This window comes from Pan troglodytes, chromosome 6, assembly GCF_028858775.2.
Source record: "Pan troglodytes isolate AG18354 chromosome 6, NHGRI_mPanTro3-v2.0_pri, whole genome shotgun sequence".
NCBI lineage: Eukaryota > Metazoa > Chordata > Mammalia > Primates > Hominidae > Pan > Pan troglodytes.
In genome coordinates, this window is record NC_072404.2 from 103,778,235 (window position 1) to 103,800,024 (window position 21,790).

The 21,790-nt window shown below is 37.0% G+C and overlaps 1 protein-coding gene across 1 annotated transcript in view; it reads left to right on the plus strand.

Moving 5' to 3' along the window:
* The window catches only part of COL1A2 (collagen type I alpha 2 chain), a 35,772-nt gene that overhangs the window by 5,881 nt on the left and 8,101 nt on the right, over positions 1 to 21,790 (plus strand). The window contains exons 6-39 of the mRNA XM_001168894.7: positions 761 to 814; positions 3,750 to 3,794; positions 3,887 to 3,940; positions 4,033 to 4,086; positions 4,393 to 4,446; positions 4,865 to 4,918; positions 5,442 to 5,495; positions 7,038 to 7,082; positions 7,375 to 7,428; positions 7,528 to 7,572; positions 7,961 to 8,014; positions 8,513 to 8,611; positions 8,755 to 8,799; positions 8,914 to 9,012; positions 9,433 to 9,486; positions 9,611 to 9,718; positions 10,080 to 10,133; positions 10,248 to 10,346; positions 11,261 to 11,314; positions 11,777 to 11,875; positions 12,270 to 12,323; positions 12,877 to 12,930; positions 13,081 to 13,134; positions 13,409 to 13,462; positions 14,413 to 14,457; positions 15,593 to 15,691; positions 16,912 to 17,019; positions 17,694 to 17,747; positions 18,692 to 18,745; positions 19,428 to 19,481; positions 19,586 to 19,639; positions 19,736 to 19,843; positions 20,204 to 20,257; positions 21,104 to 21,157. Coding sequence (XP_001168894.1) covers positions 761 to 814; positions 3,750 to 3,794; positions 3,887 to 3,940; positions 4,033 to 4,086; positions 4,393 to 4,446; positions 4,865 to 4,918; positions 5,442 to 5,495; positions 7,038 to 7,082; positions 7,375 to 7,428; positions 7,528 to 7,572; positions 7,961 to 8,014; positions 8,513 to 8,611; positions 8,755 to 8,799; positions 8,914 to 9,012; positions 9,433 to 9,486; positions 9,611 to 9,718; positions 10,080 to 10,133; positions 10,248 to 10,346; positions 11,261 to 11,314; positions 11,777 to 11,875; positions 12,270 to 12,323; positions 12,877 to 12,930; positions 13,081 to 13,134; positions 13,409 to 13,462; positions 14,413 to 14,457; positions 15,593 to 15,691; positions 16,912 to 17,019; positions 17,694 to 17,747; positions 18,692 to 18,745; positions 19,428 to 19,481; positions 19,586 to 19,639; positions 19,736 to 19,843; positions 20,204 to 20,257; positions 21,104 to 21,157 — 2,178 coding nt within the window. The remainder of the gene's footprint in view (positions 1 to 760; positions 815 to 3,749; positions 3,795 to 3,886; positions 3,941 to 4,032; positions 4,087 to 4,392; positions 4,447 to 4,864; positions 4,919 to 5,441; positions 5,496 to 7,037; positions 7,083 to 7,374; positions 7,429 to 7,527; positions 7,573 to 7,960; positions 8,015 to 8,512; positions 8,612 to 8,754; positions 8,800 to 8,913; positions 9,013 to 9,432; positions 9,487 to 9,610; positions 9,719 to 10,079; positions 10,134 to 10,247; positions 10,347 to 11,260; positions 11,315 to 11,776; positions 11,876 to 12,269; positions 12,324 to 12,876; positions 12,931 to 13,080; positions 13,135 to 13,408; positions 13,463 to 14,412; positions 14,458 to 15,592; positions 15,692 to 16,911; positions 17,020 to 17,693; positions 17,748 to 18,691; positions 18,746 to 19,427; positions 19,482 to 19,585; positions 19,640 to 19,735; positions 19,844 to 20,203; positions 20,258 to 21,103; positions 21,158 to 21,790) is intronic.

The window sequence follows — 21,790 nt, forward strand, 5'->3', positions numbered from 1 at the left end:
GTGCCAAATGGCCTCACTGCAGGAAGGAAAACATATTTGCTTAATTGGTTAGCACTATGAATCAGAAGCCTGATTCTAATACCCAACTGTATGTCAGTAAAATAAGACCTTTCTCCCCCAAAGATCTTATTATGATTGCTTATCTATGAATTGCATTAAAAAGCAGCTTCTTTAATAGAGCTACCACTATAAGAGAGATCTTTAACAGTAAAGTTATTACTGTGAACTAGTTTTTAGAAGTTTTATCTTCCAAGGGGCATTTTAATTTAATTTTCCTCTAAATTTGAAAACTCTTTATGCCCTTCCTGAAACTCCAGCAAGAAAAAGATCTCTTAGTCATTTTGTGTAGCTCCGGTGGGGAAGGGCAACAGGTGAAAATGTGAAGATGTCCTCTTGAGCTCTAATTTGTCAGGAGCCCTTAGTAACATTAAAAGTTTAGAAAGCTTCCCTTCCTCAGAGTAGAGGTAAAAGGTGGGAGTGGAGACACCGAGTTAAGGCAGAAGAAGGGCTCAAAAAGTAAAGTAGGGAAGTTCTCCATTTCAAAGAGGTGTCAGCCAAGTTTTTGACGTACAGCTCTCATAACTTTTTAGGAATTTAATTCAATATAGAATTTTAAACTAATAATTATATCAAAAACATTGCCCTCATTTAAATAACAACAGAAAAATATTTACAAGTAGAATGAGAAAATGAACTACATGACTAGTAACTAAAAATATTTTATATATATATATAATTTTTTTTTTTTTTACTTCTCTAGAACTTTGCTGCTCAGTATGATGGAAAAGGAGTTGGACTTGGCCCTGGACCAATGGTATGCTTATCTGTTTATCTTAGCCAAAAAAATTGCTAAATAAATCATTCATTTTATGTCACATTTTACCACGCCATTTATTTAGCTACCTAAGTTAACACTCAATACTTAGATTATATAAAAACAACTCTTTTTGTTTTCAAATTTATGAAAACAGAAGTTAAGGAGTTCACTTTTCTTTACAAAAGAAAGATTAATTGATCTTTTATGATTATATGATCTTTTTGATTATATGATCCTCATTAAGATAGATCATATGCTTATGTCCAAGAAATAATCTTTGGACATAGTAACCATAACTTGGGCAAATCAATTTAATTTAACACAGTAATCACTCTGATTAATTTTTTAATATTCTTTAACGTTGCTTAGAATTTTAAGCAACACTTAGAGGCATAGAACTATTTATTAAGTTCTCTGAACTTGTTGGAAAGGATCAACAAGTTCTAGTCCAGCTAACTCATTTTAAAATGGGAGAGTTTAAGCCCTTTTCTCAAAGTCATCCAGGTAACTAATGACATAACTAGAACTAGATGCCAGGCAAGATGTCTGATATTTGCTTACATCATGGTTTATGTACCTAGTCCTTGAATAAACCACGCATTTAGTCAACAGATATTAATCAGGTGCCTTCAATGGGCCCTAAACTGTATTAGGAACTGGGGAAATTACAAGGAATATGACAGATTCTGATCCTTCCTCAAGGAGTTAACAATATAGGAAATGTTTCTTTTTCTGAATTTTGACCAAAAAAAATCCTTTTTTAGTCTATTGATTGTAAATCTATATAGAATAGAGTATGAGTAAAAATCTAGCATTTATGTCACTCAGTACAAATATTCAGCACCATACCCTATCAGTGGAGCACCGCTTAGAAATATTCCCTATATGATGATGATGATGATGATGACTATTAACAAATGAAACTTCTAACAAGCATTAGAGAGAAGTTTGAAGGGAAAAATGCTAATACGAGCATGCAAAATGTATACTAGCATATATGAAATAGAGGGGAAAATTGCCAGAAGTCAAAGTGTTAGGTTGATTAAGCACTACAGAATTTAATGTATACACACACACGCAATTTAGTGATTTTAATTAATTGTTTCAAAACAAAGGTATTTATCTGCCCAAAGTCAACATGGTCTTTAAAATGTAAATTTTACCTGGGCAGTGCACTTAGTGCTCTATCTTCAAAAGAAGATGTTCTGCTGGAGCTAATGGCCCACAGTAAGCTAATATACTCTAAGGGTGAGATAATATTTTCTGTAAATTAAAACTCTCACTTGAGAAATAATGTACCTTTAATTGACGACTTCTAATTCCCTAATTTTTTCTGGTAGTTTAAAATATTCATATCTGAAATGAAAAAGTAGAGTGTTTCTTTTGGCTTTGTTTATATTGGATATTTGAAATTAGCCGTTTCAGCTAATGCTGGACATTAGTCAGTTTTAAAGCAGTACCTACATCTCAAGAAGAAGCAAGGGGGTGGAAAGTAAAGAGCTACTAAATGTCATTTTTTAAAAAGCCCACTAAGCTGGGAAAATTAATATGGATTTCAGATTCCCCTCTTTTCAGAACATCTGTCTTGGGGGCATAAAGCAGAGTATTTTACTTTGAAATATCAGTGAAATATAATTAAACTTGCACATCCACACACATGCACAGACATATGTAATCAACAGATATCTGTTTCACAAATAGGGAAGATAGGCAGCAATAAAGTATTAAAATAATTTCCATGTTGGAAAATCAATAACTATAAAACCCCACAGGGTTCTTCTCTGAATTAATGAGTAATCACAGCCTCCATGAAATACACTACATTTTATGTAAATGAAATTGATGCAAATACATGAAAAAATAAATATAATTAGAAATTCATGATGTCAAAGAAAATTATTTTTTAATGTATGCCTAAAAAGCTATTGTGATGGAAAAGTGACAGTTTCTTTTAATGTCAGAGCAATTTCTAAAACCAAATGAATAATTCTTATAATTAAAATGATGTACATTTTAGATAAAATCCATGTTATTTCACTATAGGCATTAATACAGTAAGGTAGGTTTGACTGCAGAGTCCCCACAGCTGATGTCATGAACAAATTACTTGAGACTGGTACATGAAATATTTTCAGCATTATGAGGAACAGACCCTACGGATGAGCTTACACAGGCATTGATTACTGCAAAGAGGAGTCAAGAAAGTGTATTTAGCTTACAAACTATTAACAGCCTGTTTTACCCTACTTTTGTGCTACGGAAACAACAAAGGGGAAAACAATCTTCCATCATTTGGGCCATATTTTCAACAATAATATCATATAATAGACTCTTCCAGAAGGCTGTTTCAATAATGTTTTATTTTTCCTTCACCCCTCATTACATCCACTTTTGTTTGACATTTTCATCAGTCACCAATAACCCTTAGAGGAGCGATAAGGTTATAACAAACTTCTCTCTAATCATTAAGAAGGACTTTTGATTCTTTTCAATTTATGTCCTTGGTGGCAATAAAAATAGCAATTTCTTAGCTAAATATGACATAGGAAGATGATATATGATCAAAGAAATCCAAATGGAAATGCTTCATCTGCTGTATAGAAGACAATTGTATATTCTGCACTTCTGCAAAGACTGATTCACTTCATTGCATCAGAGCAATCTCAATATGCCCAATTGTGCACAACTTTAAGGAACCTATCTGCCCCGTCTAATTCTCATTGATTTCTGTTGATATGGATTGGGAGAAAAGGAAAAGCAAAGGGAGAGAACTAGTGCAGGAAGTTTGAGTCCTTAAATTCTTCCTTGGGAGGAATAAAAACTATGGAATCAAACCACAACAATGGCACTGCTAAGTTGGTCATATCTGACCCCAGCCAACACCGTGACAACTTATCAGTGCTAACTGTTGATATATCTGCTTTCTTTACAGGGCTTAATGGGACCTAGAGGCCCACCTGGTGCAGCTGGAGCCCCAGTAAGTACTGAAAGCTTGTAATGCCTCTTATGTAAAAAGACAGAGAATTAAGAAATAAAGGCTTGGAGTATGACATTCTTTTTTTCTTTTAGGGCCCTCAAGGTTTCCAAGGACCTGCTGGTGAGCCTGGTGAACCTGGTCAAACTGTGAGTACATTTTTCCACCTTTGTGATAAGTTTTTTTCCAGGAAGTTTATGAATATAACCTTAGTCAAATGATGGGTCTCCCATTTTCTTAGGGTCCTGCAGGTGCTCGTGGTCCAGCTGGCCCTCCTGGCAAGGCTGGTGAAGATGTAAGTATTTACTCTTAAGCACTTTCAAAATGCTATTTAAATACTCTTGCCTCAACAAGATTTTCTAGATTCAAATTAAGTATTCTGCCAAAAGCTGAATATGCCTGACACAACTCTTAATGTATGGGAAATATTATTTTAATGAAATATTAACTAACCTGCTTGTATTAAGGGAAAGATTAAATATATATCTGGATCCATATTTTTATGTGATAACTTTCTCCCCTTTTGTAAAAACCAAGATTCCCCCATTTTGTCTGATAGTTTACCAAGAAGAAGTTGACTCTACAATGTTTTCTTGTTTAGGGTCACCCTGGAAAACCCGGACGACCTGGTGAGAGAGGAGTTGTTGGACCACAGGTGAGACTTTTTACATTGGTAGATAGCACAAACATCATAGGCCTATAAGATAGTGGCTAAAACTAGCATCAATCTAAATGACAACATAGATGTCACCCAAACTCATAACATGAATTGAAGGCATCTAATAAAGAAAAAAGCCTAGTAAAAAAAATGCATATACATTTTATTCATGCAAATAATGGAATATAAATGACAGCAAGCATACCATAAGCAACTAAATTGTGTTTTCTACAAATACCGTATTATTAGTTACTCACATTAGAGCAAGTTAATTTGTCGCTCTGTGCTTAGAGGTATACTAGACTTTGGTTCAAAGCTTGAACTTTGATGAGAATAAATACTTTGGAGGGAAGAAGTCACTGTCTTTTTATTTATGGTAAAACATTATTCACCATCTTCTGTATTTCTTTCTAAGGGTGCTCGTGGTTTCCCTGGAACTCCTGGACTTCCTGGCTTCAAAGGCATTAGGGTGAGCACATTCTTTACTCAGAAGAGAGAAAATGCCTATTAATTTTTGGAAAAAACTCAAGTATGTTTAAAATCTTGGGTGACATATACTCACTTTCAAATCCCTGGAGTTTGCCAAAGGGAAGAAAGAGTTAAAGAGTCAGATTTCTTGAAAGTAAAGTGGGGTGCAATTTTTTCAGTCTGTTCATAGCTACCAAAAAACAGGCTCACTACAGAGAAAATTATATAGAACATGTATTACTTATTGAGTATTTACAACCATCTGAAAATCATAAAATTATTAAGGATGGAAAAGATGTGAGAGAACACCTAGTCCTCCATCCTTCTCTCTCAATGGCAAGAAAGTTAAGTGACCTATCTAGGGCAATAGACTGAGTTTGCTGGGACCTGGAACACTGGACTTCTTTCTACTGCAGCAGACAAGACTTACCCAAGAGAGATTAATGGCAAAGATATACAATACAATTTTTATTTGACCAAACACTATCATGGAACAGCATTTTATAATAAGGCTTTCCTTTCAGGGACACAATGGTCTGGATGGATTGAAGGGACAGCCCGGTGCTCCTGGTGTGAAGGTAAATATTAAATTAGAAGCACTGTTTTTAAGCACTTGATTGAAATTCCCCATGACCTCCAAAAAAGTATATTATACTGAAGACTACCCATATTACAAAAAGTATTTTTATTTTTTTTCTTTTCTGTACTTCAAATCCCTCAAGGATGGGGACTATGAGAGTCTGTGAAAAAAGGTCAATTATTAATATTTATTAAAATTCAATATCTATTAAACAATTGAGATAAAAATAATATTAATAGTTTCTTCTTCCATTTCCTTTCCTCCCTCTATAATTTCAGTGTATCTCTGCAGCCAAAATAAAAGTAAATAAACATATAATCAGAGATTACGACACTCTGTATTATTTTAAACTGTAAATTCTCCTTTGCCACACACTAATTAGATAGGTACATTCGTGTCGCTATACACTTTTCAACCTCTTTCCTGTGATTTATCTGTGCACACTCAAAAAAATTTTAATTAGGTAATTAAAGTCTCAGAAGTGTGTTATCTCTTGGCTAGGCTCTTCTCTGACAGCGTTTTCAACTATAAAATGTTCTCTTTCCTATTAAGGAGATAATGTGATATTAAAGTGAATACCAACGTAATTACAAATTAATGAGTAACGAATACTAGTGGGACCAGAAATTAACATGAATATGGAGAATCTATTCTAACTTTCCAGCTGCCACACAAATGGATAAGGTCAAACTCATTCTCCCAAGAGCCCGATATAACAGCTCAGACTACTAATCACTGTATCATAAAATGTTAGAGCTGCAAGGAGCTTTGGAGACCCCCTCATTTTGCAGAGGTGGGAAACTGAGGCTTCGTGAGAGCAATTGACTTGCCCAAAGTCACACATCTAGAGGTTAGAAAGTCATAGGCTAGAAATGATCCCCCCTTGCCACTTCAATGCTTATTCCCAAAGAATAGACTTCACATAGAATCCTGGAAATTAAGGGTCCTTATGAGGTCTCTTAAACCATATTTCCCCATATCTAAATCAGATTATCTTTAAAAAAAGTTCTTTTACATGTGCCATAGTATTAAATCCCACTACTACTACTACTACTACCCTGGTTTTTACTCAGGATAAGAATATAGATTGGAAATAAATATGATGGCTCTAAAAAATACCATGAAGCTTCAATTTTTCATGCACATTTTATGAAAGTGATAACACTGAGTGTTCAAAATAACTTTAAAAAGGATAAATATGGTTACATTGAAAGCAAATTTATCCTTTGCCATCTCTTTTTATGATATTGTTTCTAGTATATAATTGATATCCTGAATCTAAGGGAGAAATTGGGGAGGAGGTACACTCAAATAACCACATCTCCTTAGAACCTGGATATGTGGTACTATCTGAATAAAAACTCATGTTAGCACATTTTAAAATCTGTGTGTCTGGCATAATTGAAAAACAATCTATATGTGTAAGAAATGTTATGAAGTCTATGAATGGTTCAAAGTAAAAAAAATAGAGTAAAATTGCACTATCAGGAAAAATAATTGTTATATTTAATGAACAAAAACTCAATCCTTCTCCATGTAGGGTGAACCTGGTGCCCCTGGTGAAAATGGAACTCCAGGTCAAACAGTAAGTATTGACTACTTCATTGTAAATTTAAATGTGTACACTCTTTATGAGATGGAACTTCTTTAATGTTTTTGCTAATCACTGTATCCTTCAGCATTGTATTCTTTGATGTTTTTCTAATAGCCTTCTGATACTTAATTGAAATCCACTGCTGTTTAGTTGGAATTAGAAGGCAACTTATTTATTTTTAGTGTATTCTTGTACAGGTTGGAAACTGAACAAAGCAAATGATGCCTGTGACTTTTTTTTAAATTAGCATTCTGGATTTTATTGAAAATATTTCTGCTTCTAGGGAGCCCGTGGGCTTCCTGGTGAGAGAGGACGTGTTGGTGCCCCTGGCCCAGCTGTAAGTGCTTCCATTTTTGTTCAGTTTCCTCCTTTTAAAAAATCTCCTAATGGCTGTCATTTAAGTTTCCACCTGATCTTCCCTTTATTTTCTTCTTAGGGTGCCCGTGGCAGTGATGGAAGTGTGGGTCCCGTGGGTCCTGCTGTAAGTTTTGACACTGGGGAGTTTGAAAGGAGTTGAGAATGTGGGGTGGGCGCTGTCTTCTTCATTAATCTCTTATGAAATAGCATCATTTCAGACACTTTACCAAATGTTCTGTGAGGTCTTTTGAAGGCTCCATTTATAAGTAGTGTAAGCCATTTATAAGTACCTGAACTTTTGATTGATGTATAAAGCAAAATATCCCCACCCTGGATACCATGAATGTCTTGCCTTTGATGAGATCCTAACGACAACAGACTGGCTGTCAGTTTTTTCTTTACTAATATAAATAGTGTCATGCCACTGTAAGCAACTTCAATCTTCTGTCATTGTTATTGTTTTCTTAATTTACTTGGAGGAAATTTCTTACCACCTTCTGCTTTGATTTCAGGGTCCCATTGGGTCTGCTGGCCCTCCAGGCTTCCCAGGTGCCCCTGGCCCCAAGGTAAAAACACTGGTGACCATTGTCACTACTTTGATAAACTTTTTACTGTGATGTAAAAGATTGGAACTGTGTTTGCAGATAAAGAGATAATTACGAATCAGTTACCTTAATTATTCCTTCCCTTCAAAATGGACATAGAATGACCAGTTTTCTCACTCTACATTTGAAATAGATCATTTCTCTGCACTGTGCACTGTGCCCATCGATATAGATGACAACATAGAAATTGTCTCTAGGACTAGTTAGTTAGGACTGACTGAGAACCAGAGTCAACCACAGAGAGACAGAAGGAGAGGGAAGGTAGTAACAGTAGCCAAGATGGCAGAATCAAGCAAGGAAAATAGGAAACCAAACTCAAATATTGTAATAAAACGGATAAGAAAAATAATTGCAATTTTGAAGTTTTATGAAGACATTTCATAAAACTTGGCATCTTAAAAACAGATATGCTGTTTCGTTATTTGCTGGTTAATTCCTTGGTTTAATTTCCTCTTTTAGGGTGAAATTGGAGCTGTTGGTAACGCTGGTCCTGCTGGTCCCGCCGGTCCCCGTGGTGAAGTGGGTCTTCCAGGCCTCTCCGGCCCCGTTGGACCTCCTGTAAGTAGCCATTGTCTTTAAACTTTATTGAGTAAAAGAAAACGAAGGTGGGGTAGGGGGAAGAAGAAGAATGAAGATGGGGTCAAAGAAGAACCGAAATATTCCAATTAACTGATATCCTTCTCCTTTCCTTTTCCTCATAGGGTAATCCTGGAGCAAACGGCCTTACTGGTGCCAAGGGTGCTGCTGTGAGTATACCTGTGTAGCTAAAATGTGCTGCTATGATTTTAAAGGCATTTAATGTGTGCTGCCTCTACAGCCCATCACGTCCCTAATGGACCACACTGCATTTTCCTTCATAGGGCCTTCCCGGCGTTGCTGGGGCTCCCGGCCTCCCTGGACCCCGCGGTATTCCTGGCCCTGTTGGTGCTGCCGGTGCTACTGGTGCCAGGGGACTTGTTGTAAGTGGTCATGACTGTGGTTCTCATCATCCTGAAATACCACCTCTGCCATCATTTCATCACTATCTAGACTTCCACTTGTAGTTTTATTATTCCTATTTTTCTCTTCCTTAGCATTTTTAGTTTATATTTCTTATATATATATGTACACTCCCGTCTGCTATATGCACACAGACATGCCGTTCCTGTTATCTTAAATCATTACCTCAAGGTAAATGAGGCAAAGTTCTACAATATCAGTTTTGTCCCTTCGACCAATAATACCATTCCCCTGTACTCAATTTAAATATGAACAGGGTACATTTCCTAGAGAACTTGAGCTTCTCTTTACCTTGACCCACAAATATTCTAAGAGATTTGTCTGCAAGAGAGTTTCAACAAATGTTTGTCCTTTGACCACTGTTCTGTATTGAACCCTAGGGTGAGCCTGGTCCAGCTGGCTCCAAAGGAGAGAGCGGTAACAAGGGTGAGCCCGTAAGTAGCTCTATCATCACACTTTTATAAAGTTAATTGTTTTTCTCATTCCAGTTTCTCCAGCTGGACATAGTATTAAAATTAATTTTTTACTCCCTCTTCTTTTGTTCTTTTCATTAAACAGGGCTCTGCTGGGCCCCAAGGTCCTCCTGGTCCCAGTGGTGAAGAAGGAAAGAGAGGCCCTAATGGGGAAGCTGGATCTGCCGGCCCTCCAGGACCTCCTGGGCTGAGAGTAGGTTTCAAATGCTCCCAACACCCTAACACACCAGAGGCAGATTATGACACCCCTTCATTGGGAATTGGTCAGAATTACTGACTGTGTTTTCTTAGGCAAAAAAAGCATCTGCTTTCCATCTGCCTTATTAAATCAGTGACTCTCAATTTAATATGTTATAAAATTGGCCTGGAAACAATGTTGACCTACTTTTGCAGGATGCTCATCTATGAATTCCTCTAGGGGTTGGGTGAAGTGTTTTGGCTTGGTTTGTGTCTGTATCTCCCCTGTAAGGAGATCATGCTATTTTTAACAAACTCTACCTTATCAAAGCCAAGAGATTTCTTTAATTCCCTCTATTTCATGTACTTTCTTGCAGGGTAGTCCTGGTTCTCGTGGTCTTCCTGGAGCTGATGGCAGAGCTGGCGTCATGGTAAGCTGTCTATCACTTACTTCCTAGAAAGGAGCTTGATGCTTCTGGTGGTGGGTGTGTCATTAGCTTTAGCATCCTCCTCCTCTATCTCTTTTTTTTTTTTTTTTTGAATAGGGCCCTGCTGGTAGTCGTGGTGCAAGTGGCCCTGCTGGAGTCCGAGGACCTAATGGAGATGCTGGTCGCCCTGGGGAGCCTGGTCTCATGGGACCCAGAGTAAGTTTCAAACTGATTCTGAGCAAATCACACCTGGCATTACTTCCTTCTTTAAAGGGTTGGTTAATATTGAAGATAACAATAAAAACATCAAAAGTAAATTTGTTAGTAGTCTTGCTGACAGTTGCATTTTTGACTTTATCAAAGCTCAGTAGATATTTTCATGCATTTAATTAGCTCATAAATTTTCTATTTATTACTTGATACAATGGCTATGAGGTTTTTGGAAGAATAGATCTATTTTAATATATCCAAATTAGATTGGTCCTCCTATCAGCATGAATCTTTTATCTTAATTTGTGAGTTTTATATAAGGTGTTCATGAAATATATTAGGACTATACATTTTTCGTTTATTAGATTCATAAGTGAAGTCTTTTTCCTAGCAATCACAAAGTGCTGTAATGTATTCAGCATCACACTAGCTATGGAGAAATAACCTCTAGGTCCATAGACACACTAATCCATAGCAATAGAGTAATTTTTTTGCCTCCATTACCTCTTATGGGTGAATATCAACTGTAATTGTACCATAAACAAGTAATAGGGACACCAAATATAGCAATAAGAAATCCACTTTGGAAATTGCTTACTAAAAGTATTAGTTTTTCTATTATGAGGTAAATAACGTGATACATTTTGCCCATATAGCATGTTGCTTAACAGTTTCTTGAGATATCTATAAAAGGATGAGTTGCACTAAATTTCAATAAAAGGAAAGCCACAAAAAAATAGAAGAAAAATTTCAGAACTCTTTTCACACTTCCCAGCTAGTGGCTAATATTCCTAATGATTTACCCTAGGCAACAAACAAAACGTGGGGGGAAAAGGTGCCTTTGTTAGACTTCAGTTAATCTAAGGCTTGAGTATGTAAGTTAAAGTGCCAATATAAAAACATCCTCATTTATTTTATAGGGTCTTCCTGGTTCCCCTGGAAATATCGGCCCCGCTGGAAAAGAAGGTCCTGTCGTAAGTATTGCTCATTTTCCATTATATTTTCAAGGACACTTATTGCACCCTTATCAAGTCTATTTTGTGGCTTATTTATACATGAACACTTTGAAAATAAATATCAGACACATACATCATCTGGGAATGCAGAGTAATAGATTGTAATTATGGAGTCCAAATGAATACAGGACTGAAAGCAGAGCAGGGGAGAGAAAAACATGGCAGGGAAAATTGAAGCAGGTGACAAGGGGATGCAAGAGAAGGGAATGAGGGAAATTGCATACATACGAGATTGAATTGGCTATGTGTGTACTGACATCCTAGTTAGAAAAGGAAAATGGATTCATAATTTATTAACGCTTTATACAAGAAGCTCTATGCATTCAGAAAACTATTCTGTTTCATCCGTGGCAGCATCATAAGCTTGAGGTTGTGAGAATATGTTGACACTGAGTAAACTTGAAATAACTCTGCTTTCAGGGCCTCCCTGGCATCGACGGCAGGCCTGGCCCAATTGGCCCAGCTGGAGCAAGAGGAGAGCCTGGCAACATTGGATTCCCTGGACCCAAAGGCCCCACTGTAAGAATCACCACAACTTTCTTACCCTCAGCACTTTCTGTAGCCAAATTTTACCAAACTCTAGTATTTATCTCCTGCGAATCAGTCCAGTCTCAGGGAGTTTCCTTTCAACACAGGAAAACTGCAGGCCACTTATCACATTAAAAGTTTACCTCTAGTGTATCCTTATATCCCTGCTAAAAATCCATCTCCTGAGCCCCATGCTTCCACAGGGACATCTTACTGTACATGGAGCTGCATGGTGATGGATCATCCTTAGATAACAAAAACCACAGACTAGGGATCTCAAAAGAACACAAAAACAAGCAGGATTCAACATTCCAAAATCATCGTGGTTAATTTGACATTAAATGTGCAAGGCTGTTCTTTGTTTTGTTTTTCATTTTTACTCTAGGGTGATCCTGGCAAAAACGGTGATAAAGGTCATGCTGGTCTTGCTGGTGCTCGGGTAGGTGCTAACTTGTGTACAGATCTATTCACATAGCATTCATCTAAGAACCACACTTTTTTTTTTACACCATCTGATATCATTTTGTCACTTTCTTTTCAAGATGGCATCCCCAGGGGTCCTTTTACTATCATAAAATGCCTTTTTAAAAACCAAACTTATAAAACAGTGAGCAAAAACAAATCAGAATATACATTAGGTCAAAAATACAGAAGCACTTGGCTTTTACTTTATTCATTTTGTAATTAAAAGGGTATGAATATGTAGTAGCATTCTCTGGCCTTTATAAATTGCCTTGTGTCGCATACTTCGCTTGAGTCATATCAAAAGTTAGTAGGCAAACCCATAAATATATATACCTACTATGTACCCACACAAATTAAAAATTTAAAAAGTTAGTAGGCAGTATTTGGGCTTTCGTGGGAACCCACAATGAGTTTAATTCATGCTAAAATGACAAACTTGTTTTAAGGAAGTAATACCTGAGGCTTTGAGACATCTTAAACTACCTGGCTTGCAGCTAACCATCAGCCTTTCTGTTAAATATTTTTAGGGTGCTCCAGGTCCTGATGGAAACAATGGTGCTCAGGGACCTCCTGGACCACAGGTGAGTATTTCTCCCACTCTTGTGCTCTTCTGCACTAGAATGTATATAGTCCTCAAACTGGCCATCTCCATTTTCCGTCCAAAAGTTATACAGCTAGACAACAGTGGTGACATACGTTGCTATTTATGCTCTCTTTCCTGTCACTTTCAGGGTGTTCAAGGTGGAAAAGGTGAACAGGGTCCCGCTGGTCCTCCAGGCTTCCAGGTAAGTCAACTCAAACATATACAATACTGCCTTTGGTCAGCCTGTTGAGCTGTAAATCACCATACCGTACCTCTCTTCTCCACCACAATAAACATGATTTCAGGACTGAAGCAAAGAAAGGTGCATTTTTTTCAAACAAACTTTTGTGTAATGCTTAATAACATACAGTCGTGCTCATGTTGATATTTGGTAGGCACCACCCCCAAACTCAATTATTAGCAAATCTCCTGAACATAGCCATGGGATTGAGATTTGTATTTCTTTTCATTTTTAGGGTCTGCCTGGCCCCTCAGGTCCCACTGGTGAAGTTGGCAAACCAGGAGAAAGGGTGAGTAAAACAAGTAATAGTAAGTAGTAACTACTAAACTTGAGAATTTCCCCCTGTTTAATACCCCACTGCTATGCAATTATAATATGTAAAAGAAAATTTCGTATTTCATATGTTAATGATAGTGTTTTACATACTTTGGTGCTGATGGAGAGAATGAGCCAAATTAGTTCTGATTACTTTGTTTTACAGATTTAATGAAACATCACCTTATGAAAGTAAAATCTATCAATGAATATTTTATTTAATAGCCTTACTTTTTGTATTGTTCTTGATAACGTTAAGATACAAATTATTTCCTTCCCCATAGTGAAAAAGTAAATGCACAATTTTCAATCAAACTAGATCCTGAAAAATTCCTTTTGTGTTTTTCTTGGCATTCAGACATGACACTGCTATACACAATCAGGGCATGAGTTCTGAGTCATTTTCTCTCTAATTGTGATGAATGTGCCCCAATTTAGTTACATTCTGTGGCCTGGTCTCCTTTGTCAACAGTAGGACACATTAAGGAGACAGCTGGTCAGTAATAAAAGAGATACACTTGGGTATACAATTAACTAGGTAATGTACAGAATATGATAATTTCTCCTAAGAAGACGATCTGTTATACAGCTAAAAATAGGCAACGTCTAATATTCATTATTATTTATCTTATTATTGAAGGAAATAGTCTGTTTTGTCACTTTTTAAAAAGCAATAAACTAAATAATGGGAAACAAATTTTTTGATACCAAGTTCTGGGATGGATACATTTTTGTCACCAATAAAATTCTCTCTTTCTGTATCTTTCCATACTAAAAGTTGTTCTTATTAGCCTGTGTACTTATGCACTCATGTAGATACTGCCAGGTTTATTTCACTCTTTCCAAATTTTTCAAATATTTTAATCATAAGTGAATTTAGAGATCACACACAGATTTCATGCTTTATTCTCATGTTTTGTCTAGGGTCTCCACGGTGAGTTTGGTCTCCCTGGTCCTGCTGGTCCAAGAGTAAGTGTTACTTCATTAACTTTCATAAACTCTGGCAATGTGTTTTTAAAAGTAGTAGTGCTTTCTCCTTAAAGCCACTGATGACCCTGCAACAAGTCTCTGATGCTCTTCTATAGTCAAATGTAATCTGTAGAAAGCATTAGATTTCTAAGTTGATAGTAGAATTTTTTGTTTCGTTGCTCATATTTCCTATTCTATAATTACATAGTTATAAGAAACAAATAAATCAATATATATTATAGTCAGTGATTTATATAGACAACTATGCTACATTTGTGACAGTGGCTCAACTTGAGCTAAGGAAAAATAATATGTTACTAAGATATAAAGTTAATTTTGGCCATATGTGTTGATGTTCAAAGCCTAAAGCCGAATTTATGAGTAGTCATATAAAGAAAAAAATACTTAGTTTCTCTATGGGTATTAGCATCACTGAAATGATTAATTTGCCCTGAAAGTATTCCATCATGTCACTAGTTAACACATATGTAGGAAGCTCAAAGAACCAACTTATAACAAGGTCCTTTGAAACAGTTACAACGTGGACCTATGTGATAAATATTTTGGGCTATAGAATGCTATGTTCTAGTGATATTTAGATGTAAATTGGGAGATATTTAGATAGACAGACATATATATATATACACAAATACATATATCAAATATACATATGAATATTGTAACTGTTATATCATTATTACACAGGGTTATAAAAAGGGGGCATAGCTAGGAGAATATCTAATGTTATCTACACCTGCCATTGCTATTCAACTAAAATGACACAATCTTTTCTTTGAATACTACACATAACTGGCATCTGTTTTTACCTATGGATTTATCACAGAAAAGACTCCCCAAAGAAGGGGAATGAATTGCAAAAATTGAATATTATACTCTAGAAGCAACGAATTCTGGAGTTGTAGTCATGGAACATTAGAGCTAAGTGACACTTTAGAGAATATCTCATCAATCTCTTCATTTTACTAGTGGAGAAATTAGGAACAAAAGAAATGTTAATTTGCTAATAAATGCAGAACCAGGGCTCGGAAGCTACACAAATGTAAACTCTCATATGTAAAACAGTATCACTGAAAGTGATGAATGGTGCAACACTTCTTCTAATCACTTTTTTCAGGGGGAACGCGGTCCCCCAGGTGAGAGTGGTGCTGCCGGTCCTACTGGTCCTATTGGAAGCCGAGGTCCTTCTGGACCCCCAGGGCCTGATGGAAACAAGGTAAAATCTTATGTTTTCTATATTGCTGGTTTGGCCCAGTCTGCCTAGAATAAGTAGACCCTTTACAATAGAAAGATAATTGTTTTTCAGATTTTTATTTATTTCCAGTTCTGTGATGACTTCCCTCTCAGTAAACAGCAATCCGATTCCAGTGGACCTGAATTATTCTAAACAAACAAACAATAGCAACAAACTGTGGGGGAAAATTCAGAGTTCCCAAAACATAAATGAATTAGTATGGGTTGTCACTCTTTTCTCCTCACGCTGTTCATGCTTTTGTTTTAATCTAGAAACATTGTATATATTGGACATTATTTTCAGAGAAAATAACTTTTTATCTTAACATCTCATCCCATAGAGTAAAATTTCAACAAGTAGTCTGAATTTTAATAATAAGAGTTTATGATGATAAAAATTCATTGGGCAATACATTCACCCCCAAAAATTTGTCTGGAAACTTGTGTTCCAAAATAGAATCTGTGGTTTAGATTTTAAAATAGATTTAATATACATTCCTGAAAAAGAGATTACCTTAACCACAATAAAAAGAAGACAACACATATTATTTTCATTCTTAACTCTAGGGGAAAAAATGTAAACATTAGTTGCAAAAAGCTATTTTAGTGTATGGAAGGATGCTCTTGGGAAAAAAATAAAAACATAAAAGGGAGAGAGGAAATAAAGAAACCACGGTTTCGTGAGGTAGTACTTTCAAAGGGATCTATTTATCTCAGAAGCTAGTCAACAGGTTTTAAGTATGTGGAATTGTAGGGTTTTATATAAAAATGGAAGATACAGTCTCTACTCTTAAGGAGATTAAAACACAAACATCTCCTCAATTGACAAGGTCTCTTTCCATGTTTTCTATCTGGGCTAAGAGACTTAACCTTGAAAAATGTTTGTGGGTAAACATTTTCTACTCTCTGCTTCCCATTGTCCTATCCTCTTCTCCATGCCTGCCATCCTTAAGAGGACTGAAGCAGGTTATAAAGGAATCACAGCTGTGCACTCCCACTACCCTCATCTCTTCAGTCACCATGTCATTAACAGCATCTCTCTCTGCTATATTCTCCCTCCTTTCAATAGCCCAGCCTTCTTTGTGTTTCAAAGCAGGCAAGAAGCCTGTCTAGCTAGCTGTTTAAATTAGAATTCTTCAAGAGTTTGATTCTTCATTTTCTTCTTTCTCCACTAAAATTGATTTCACATGTGTTTGACTCAAGGGTGAACCTGGTGTGGTTGGTGCTGTGGGCACTGCTGGTCCATCTGGTCCTAGTGGACTCCCAGGAGAGAGGGGTGCTGCTGGCATACCTGGAGGCAAGGGAGAAAAGGTACCCTCCCAGTGTTGACCCCTATTACATATTGTTGATGAACTCTAGTAAAGAAGGCTGCACAAGGATGCCCAAGTTTTCACAATTCTTGGCAGGTGGTCTGGTAGCATTTTGATATCTATCTATATACATTTCCCTCTGCCACCTAGCACCTACACATTTCTAAACTCACTAATCTGGCAAAATTCCTTGCTACCATGGAATTTCACACAAACAGATGGTGTTGAGTAATACATGAGGCTCATTTTAATGCCACTAACAATAATGCCTCATCCTGCCCTAATTAATGGGAAGAAGCTACATTGAACAGCTGTCAACCGTGCTGCTGCATTAGTTATGCCGTAAGAGTGATCAGGCGCTGCAGCCCATTGTGATGTTGCCTTACAATTCTGTCCACATGAATCTGTACCTTGCTTGATTATGCTTCAGAAGAGTGTACGGAAATTAGAAAAGATTGTTTAACAATAATCTGGAAATGGCCTTGAATTATTTTTTCCTCATTATTTTTCTCGATTAACATTCTACAGAATGGTAAGGAATCGAGACATTGCTAAAAATCTTAAATGACTGAAGGTATCATAGCATCTTCTGTAAAAAAGAAAAAAACTTCATATTAATTTTGATTCAAAATTTTGGTCAGAAAACAAAAAGTTGCTCTTGCTTTATACTTTCAGGGTGAACCTGGTCTCAGAGGTGAAATTGGTAACCCTGGCAGAGATGGTGCTCGTGTGAGTAGAATTTTGTTTGTATGTTTCTTCGTACTTAGATTTTTTTTGATGTTTGAATTGAGAAGTTTTCCAAATTAGAACTACACACACTTTATTTATCAAGTTTAATAAAATAACATTCCTTTCTCTCCTGGGTCTATGACTAATAATATCATTTTACACGTTCCAAAGGAAAAATTAAATGGGATTTAACCTCTTTGAAAATAATATCCTGAAATTTCTAACTTCCCTAGTGTCAACGATACCAACTACAAACTATAGACCAAAAGCTTTAGGTTTAATAGAATATTAAATGATTGTTTCAAGTGATAACAGAGATTAAAATAAATAAATAAATAAGTCTCCTATGCTTTAGGAAGCCGGAACCTCTAACAAGATTCTATAGTTATTCAAACCTACTCCCTAGAAATTTATCACCCAAAGAGCAGCCCCAAAGATTAGCTGTTAATGCCATGAAGATGCCAAAGATAATCCCATGACAGTCTAATTACCTTATCTCGTATGTCAGCCTTATGGGTCTTCCAGGCCACAGTCAGCCTGGATTCCTTTATTCACCTCTCCTTCAGAGCTGAAAACTGACTGTAGCACATCTGTAATAGTCTTTCTTTTGAATCACATAGTTCTAACAGTTTCAAACAAGGCTACTCATTTGCTGCTCTCCAGGGAATTTTACAATAGCGGAAAGTTCAGATCTCCCAAATTTCTGACCTGCTATTGACTTACACATTTCCATAACCTTTATTACTGGAGTACCCTCCTTCTGAGAGTGGCTTCTAATAGTCTTGTTAATTAGAACCAAAATACATCAGAGGCCTTCTAGATATCCAACCAGAGTGCAGTGAAAGTGTTCAGTCACTGTATAAGCACAGAAAAAAAGAATGACAAGGTTCACTTTTGATGATACGGGGTGTTATTAATAAGACATGTTTCCTTTTTGGTACTAGGGTGCTCCTGGTGCTGTGGGTGCCCCTGGTCCTGCTGGAGCCACAGGTGACCGGGTAAGCATGCATTTTCACTAAGCCAACAGCAATATCTAAAATTTCCCGCCTTCCCTAGTCCCAAAGAGCCCCAGCAATTCATTTTTATGGCTTGGTATAAAGCCTACTTATTTAAAAACCTAGCTATTGTGATAGAGCAGCAGGAAACAAATGTTGTGTGTTTAAAATTACTTTTCCCTTCCTATAGATGTGCCAGCTATCTGATCTATACTCTAATCCCTAGCATTTGTTTTAAAGTCTCTCCATGTTGCGCATTAACAATATCCTAATGCACTGAGGCTTCTCAAAGCCTTCAATTATTACCAAAAAAATCAATAAAATACTTAGTGTGCCCATTTCACATTGAACTCTCCACTTAAAATAGATCTTATTTATTGTATTGCAAAGATTGCCACAAATAGATCAGCCCTGTGTCCATCTAAAAATTAAAATGTCCTCCTCCTGGTATTGTAGGCACTGATTTATAGTGTTTTCTCAAGTGTATAACCCATACCACTTAACCCCCAAAATGAATATAGCATTAAGTAAAAATCCACTTCATTTTACTCTGTGAGATGTGCGTCAGTTATCTCTTCCAAGGCAACTACAGACTCTGTCTGTCCACCACTGTTCTCTCTCCCTCCCAGTTCTTTGAGCATCTATGTCAGGCACATTAACAGATTCATCTTTGGTCCCATCATAGGGCGAAGCTGGGGCTGCTGGTCCTGCTGGTCCTGCTGGTCCTCGGGGAAGCCCTGTAAGTAAGAACCTGGGTCATTTTGTATACTCACACCTCACAATGTTTAGACATTGATGAACCTAGGATTGATAACACATTTTTAAATCCCTTCTCCCACCTAGGGTGAACGTGGTGAGGTCGGTCCTGCTGGCCCCAATGGATTTGCTGGTCCTGCTGTGAGTATCACATAACGAAGATTAATCTGAAAACACCCTAAGTTGGGGAGTAGAGTGGGTCGGAATACCAGAGCTGTAACTGTTTATTTCCAACAGGGTGCTGCTGGTCAACCTGGTGCTAAAGGAGAAAGAGGAGCCAAAGGGCCTAAGGGTGAAAACGGTGTTGTTGGTCCCACAGGCCCCGTTGGAGCTGCTGGCCCAGCTGTAAGTTGAATTCACTGGTGGTCCACACAGCAGCTACCCATTAGATCTTCCAATTAAATATATATCCGTCAAGTGCCTGCTGTGCAACAGGGAATATACCAGATAGAAGATGGAAAATAACGGAAGGATTAACATTTGCACACTGCTTTACAATGTATAAAAGTTTCATAAATATTGTTTTATCTTAATTCTCTGATAACCTCATAAGGGTGGTAATATTGAAGAACATTCTGACACAGATAGTCATTTTTTATTTCTACATTTTCTTCTAAGAGATGCGGGAATGATCCCCTTGAAGAAAAGAGTAGCATTTATAAGGGTTTGTCTGTGATTTGACTCCATCTTTTTGTTTGCATTTAGGGTCCAAATGGTCCCCCCGGTCCTGCTGGAAGTCGTGGTGATGGAGGCCCCCCTGTGAGTATTTACAATGGACTCTCGCCGCTTTTCTTTCTTCAGAATCTATTAAGGACACTTGAAAGTTTTGAAATTTTTGGTAAATTTGGACTACCATGAGGAAACTTTTGAGATTCAAGTTCATTCTATTCAGAGCAATTCTGATATTGATGTTAACTTGAACTCAGCTGGAACTCAGTGTATGTTGCTATCAGCTCACTTGAGGTAATAACCAAGGTGGGCCCTAGGCAGTTTAATTGTAAAGTCGGAAGAAATATTCCTTTGGCGTCTTTCATCTGTTTATTAATACGCCCCTTCTTCTGCCTGACCACGTCCTTCCCCTTTGCAGGCAATGCTATCACAACAATTCTCTAGAGACCCAGAGCTCCCCAAAAATGAACTTTACTGACTTCTTCTCTCACTGGACAATGCTGAATTATCTAGGTCATTTGTTATTCTTTTGTCCATGAACACCATTACCTATTAAGTGTCCATTTCCTTACCACTCAGCCAGGTGGTAAAGATAGTTATTAATGTATACACATTAATGTGTAATAATGACATAGTGTCTTATCTTCATACCTTTACAACCATAAGATAATATGTCAGCATTTCAGAAAGGACCATCCAAACCTTAACACAAAATATGGGCATTGCAACTGGTGGTATGCTGGTAAGGAAGAGGTGTGGGGAAGGAGGGCCTTCAGGGTCCTGGCTAAATAATGCCCTATATAAAGCTGCCTACCTCCTACTCCTTGGTCTATCCCTGGTCACATGTACTGATTTTCCAAAAAAAAGAAATTCCCATCTTACCCAAATTCTTGGAGTTGATGTTGACTGTGGAATTCTAATGTGCTTGGCTCTTAGGGTATGACTGGTTTCCCTGGTGCTGCTGGACGGACTGGTCCCCCGGGACCCTCTGTAAGTAAATCACTACAAACGTGTCTTCATTTACTCTAGCCAAAAGGCCTGGCTTCTGATAGGAAACTGGTAAGAAACTCTTCATGAAAACACATCACTAATATTCGCTATTACTCTCCTGGTCTGAAATCAGCTTTTCTGAACCATTAAGGTATTTCATCACAAGTTATATTTTATAATATCAGTTTAAGAGGCTTTTATTCATGTGAACACCAGTCCCCTTTCAGGGGCATGGTCTTTTTGAAAAAAAAAAAAAAAAAAAAAAGAACAGTTTTAGCCACATATCAGATATTTCTATATCTAATTATCCTTTATGGCTAACATTCTGCCTCCATTGTTAAGGTATAATTGTTCCTGAATTTAAAGGTGGTTTGGCCTCTAATTTAATTCTGATTCAGACTCTCCTGTCAGGACTCAAGAAAATTTAATTAATTACCAAGGATTAAGTCTTCTGGTTAAGGTTTCGGGGAAAAAAAATAGCAAAGATGTTGATTTCTTGGAATCCTTTTACAGGTTCATAACAGAAAAATCTTCATTCCCTGTAGGCATTTAATTAAACCTAGTTGAGAAGTGTGTGGGATTCCTCAATTATGAACAAAACGCGTATATTGGCTTTCTTTAAAAAAAAAAAAA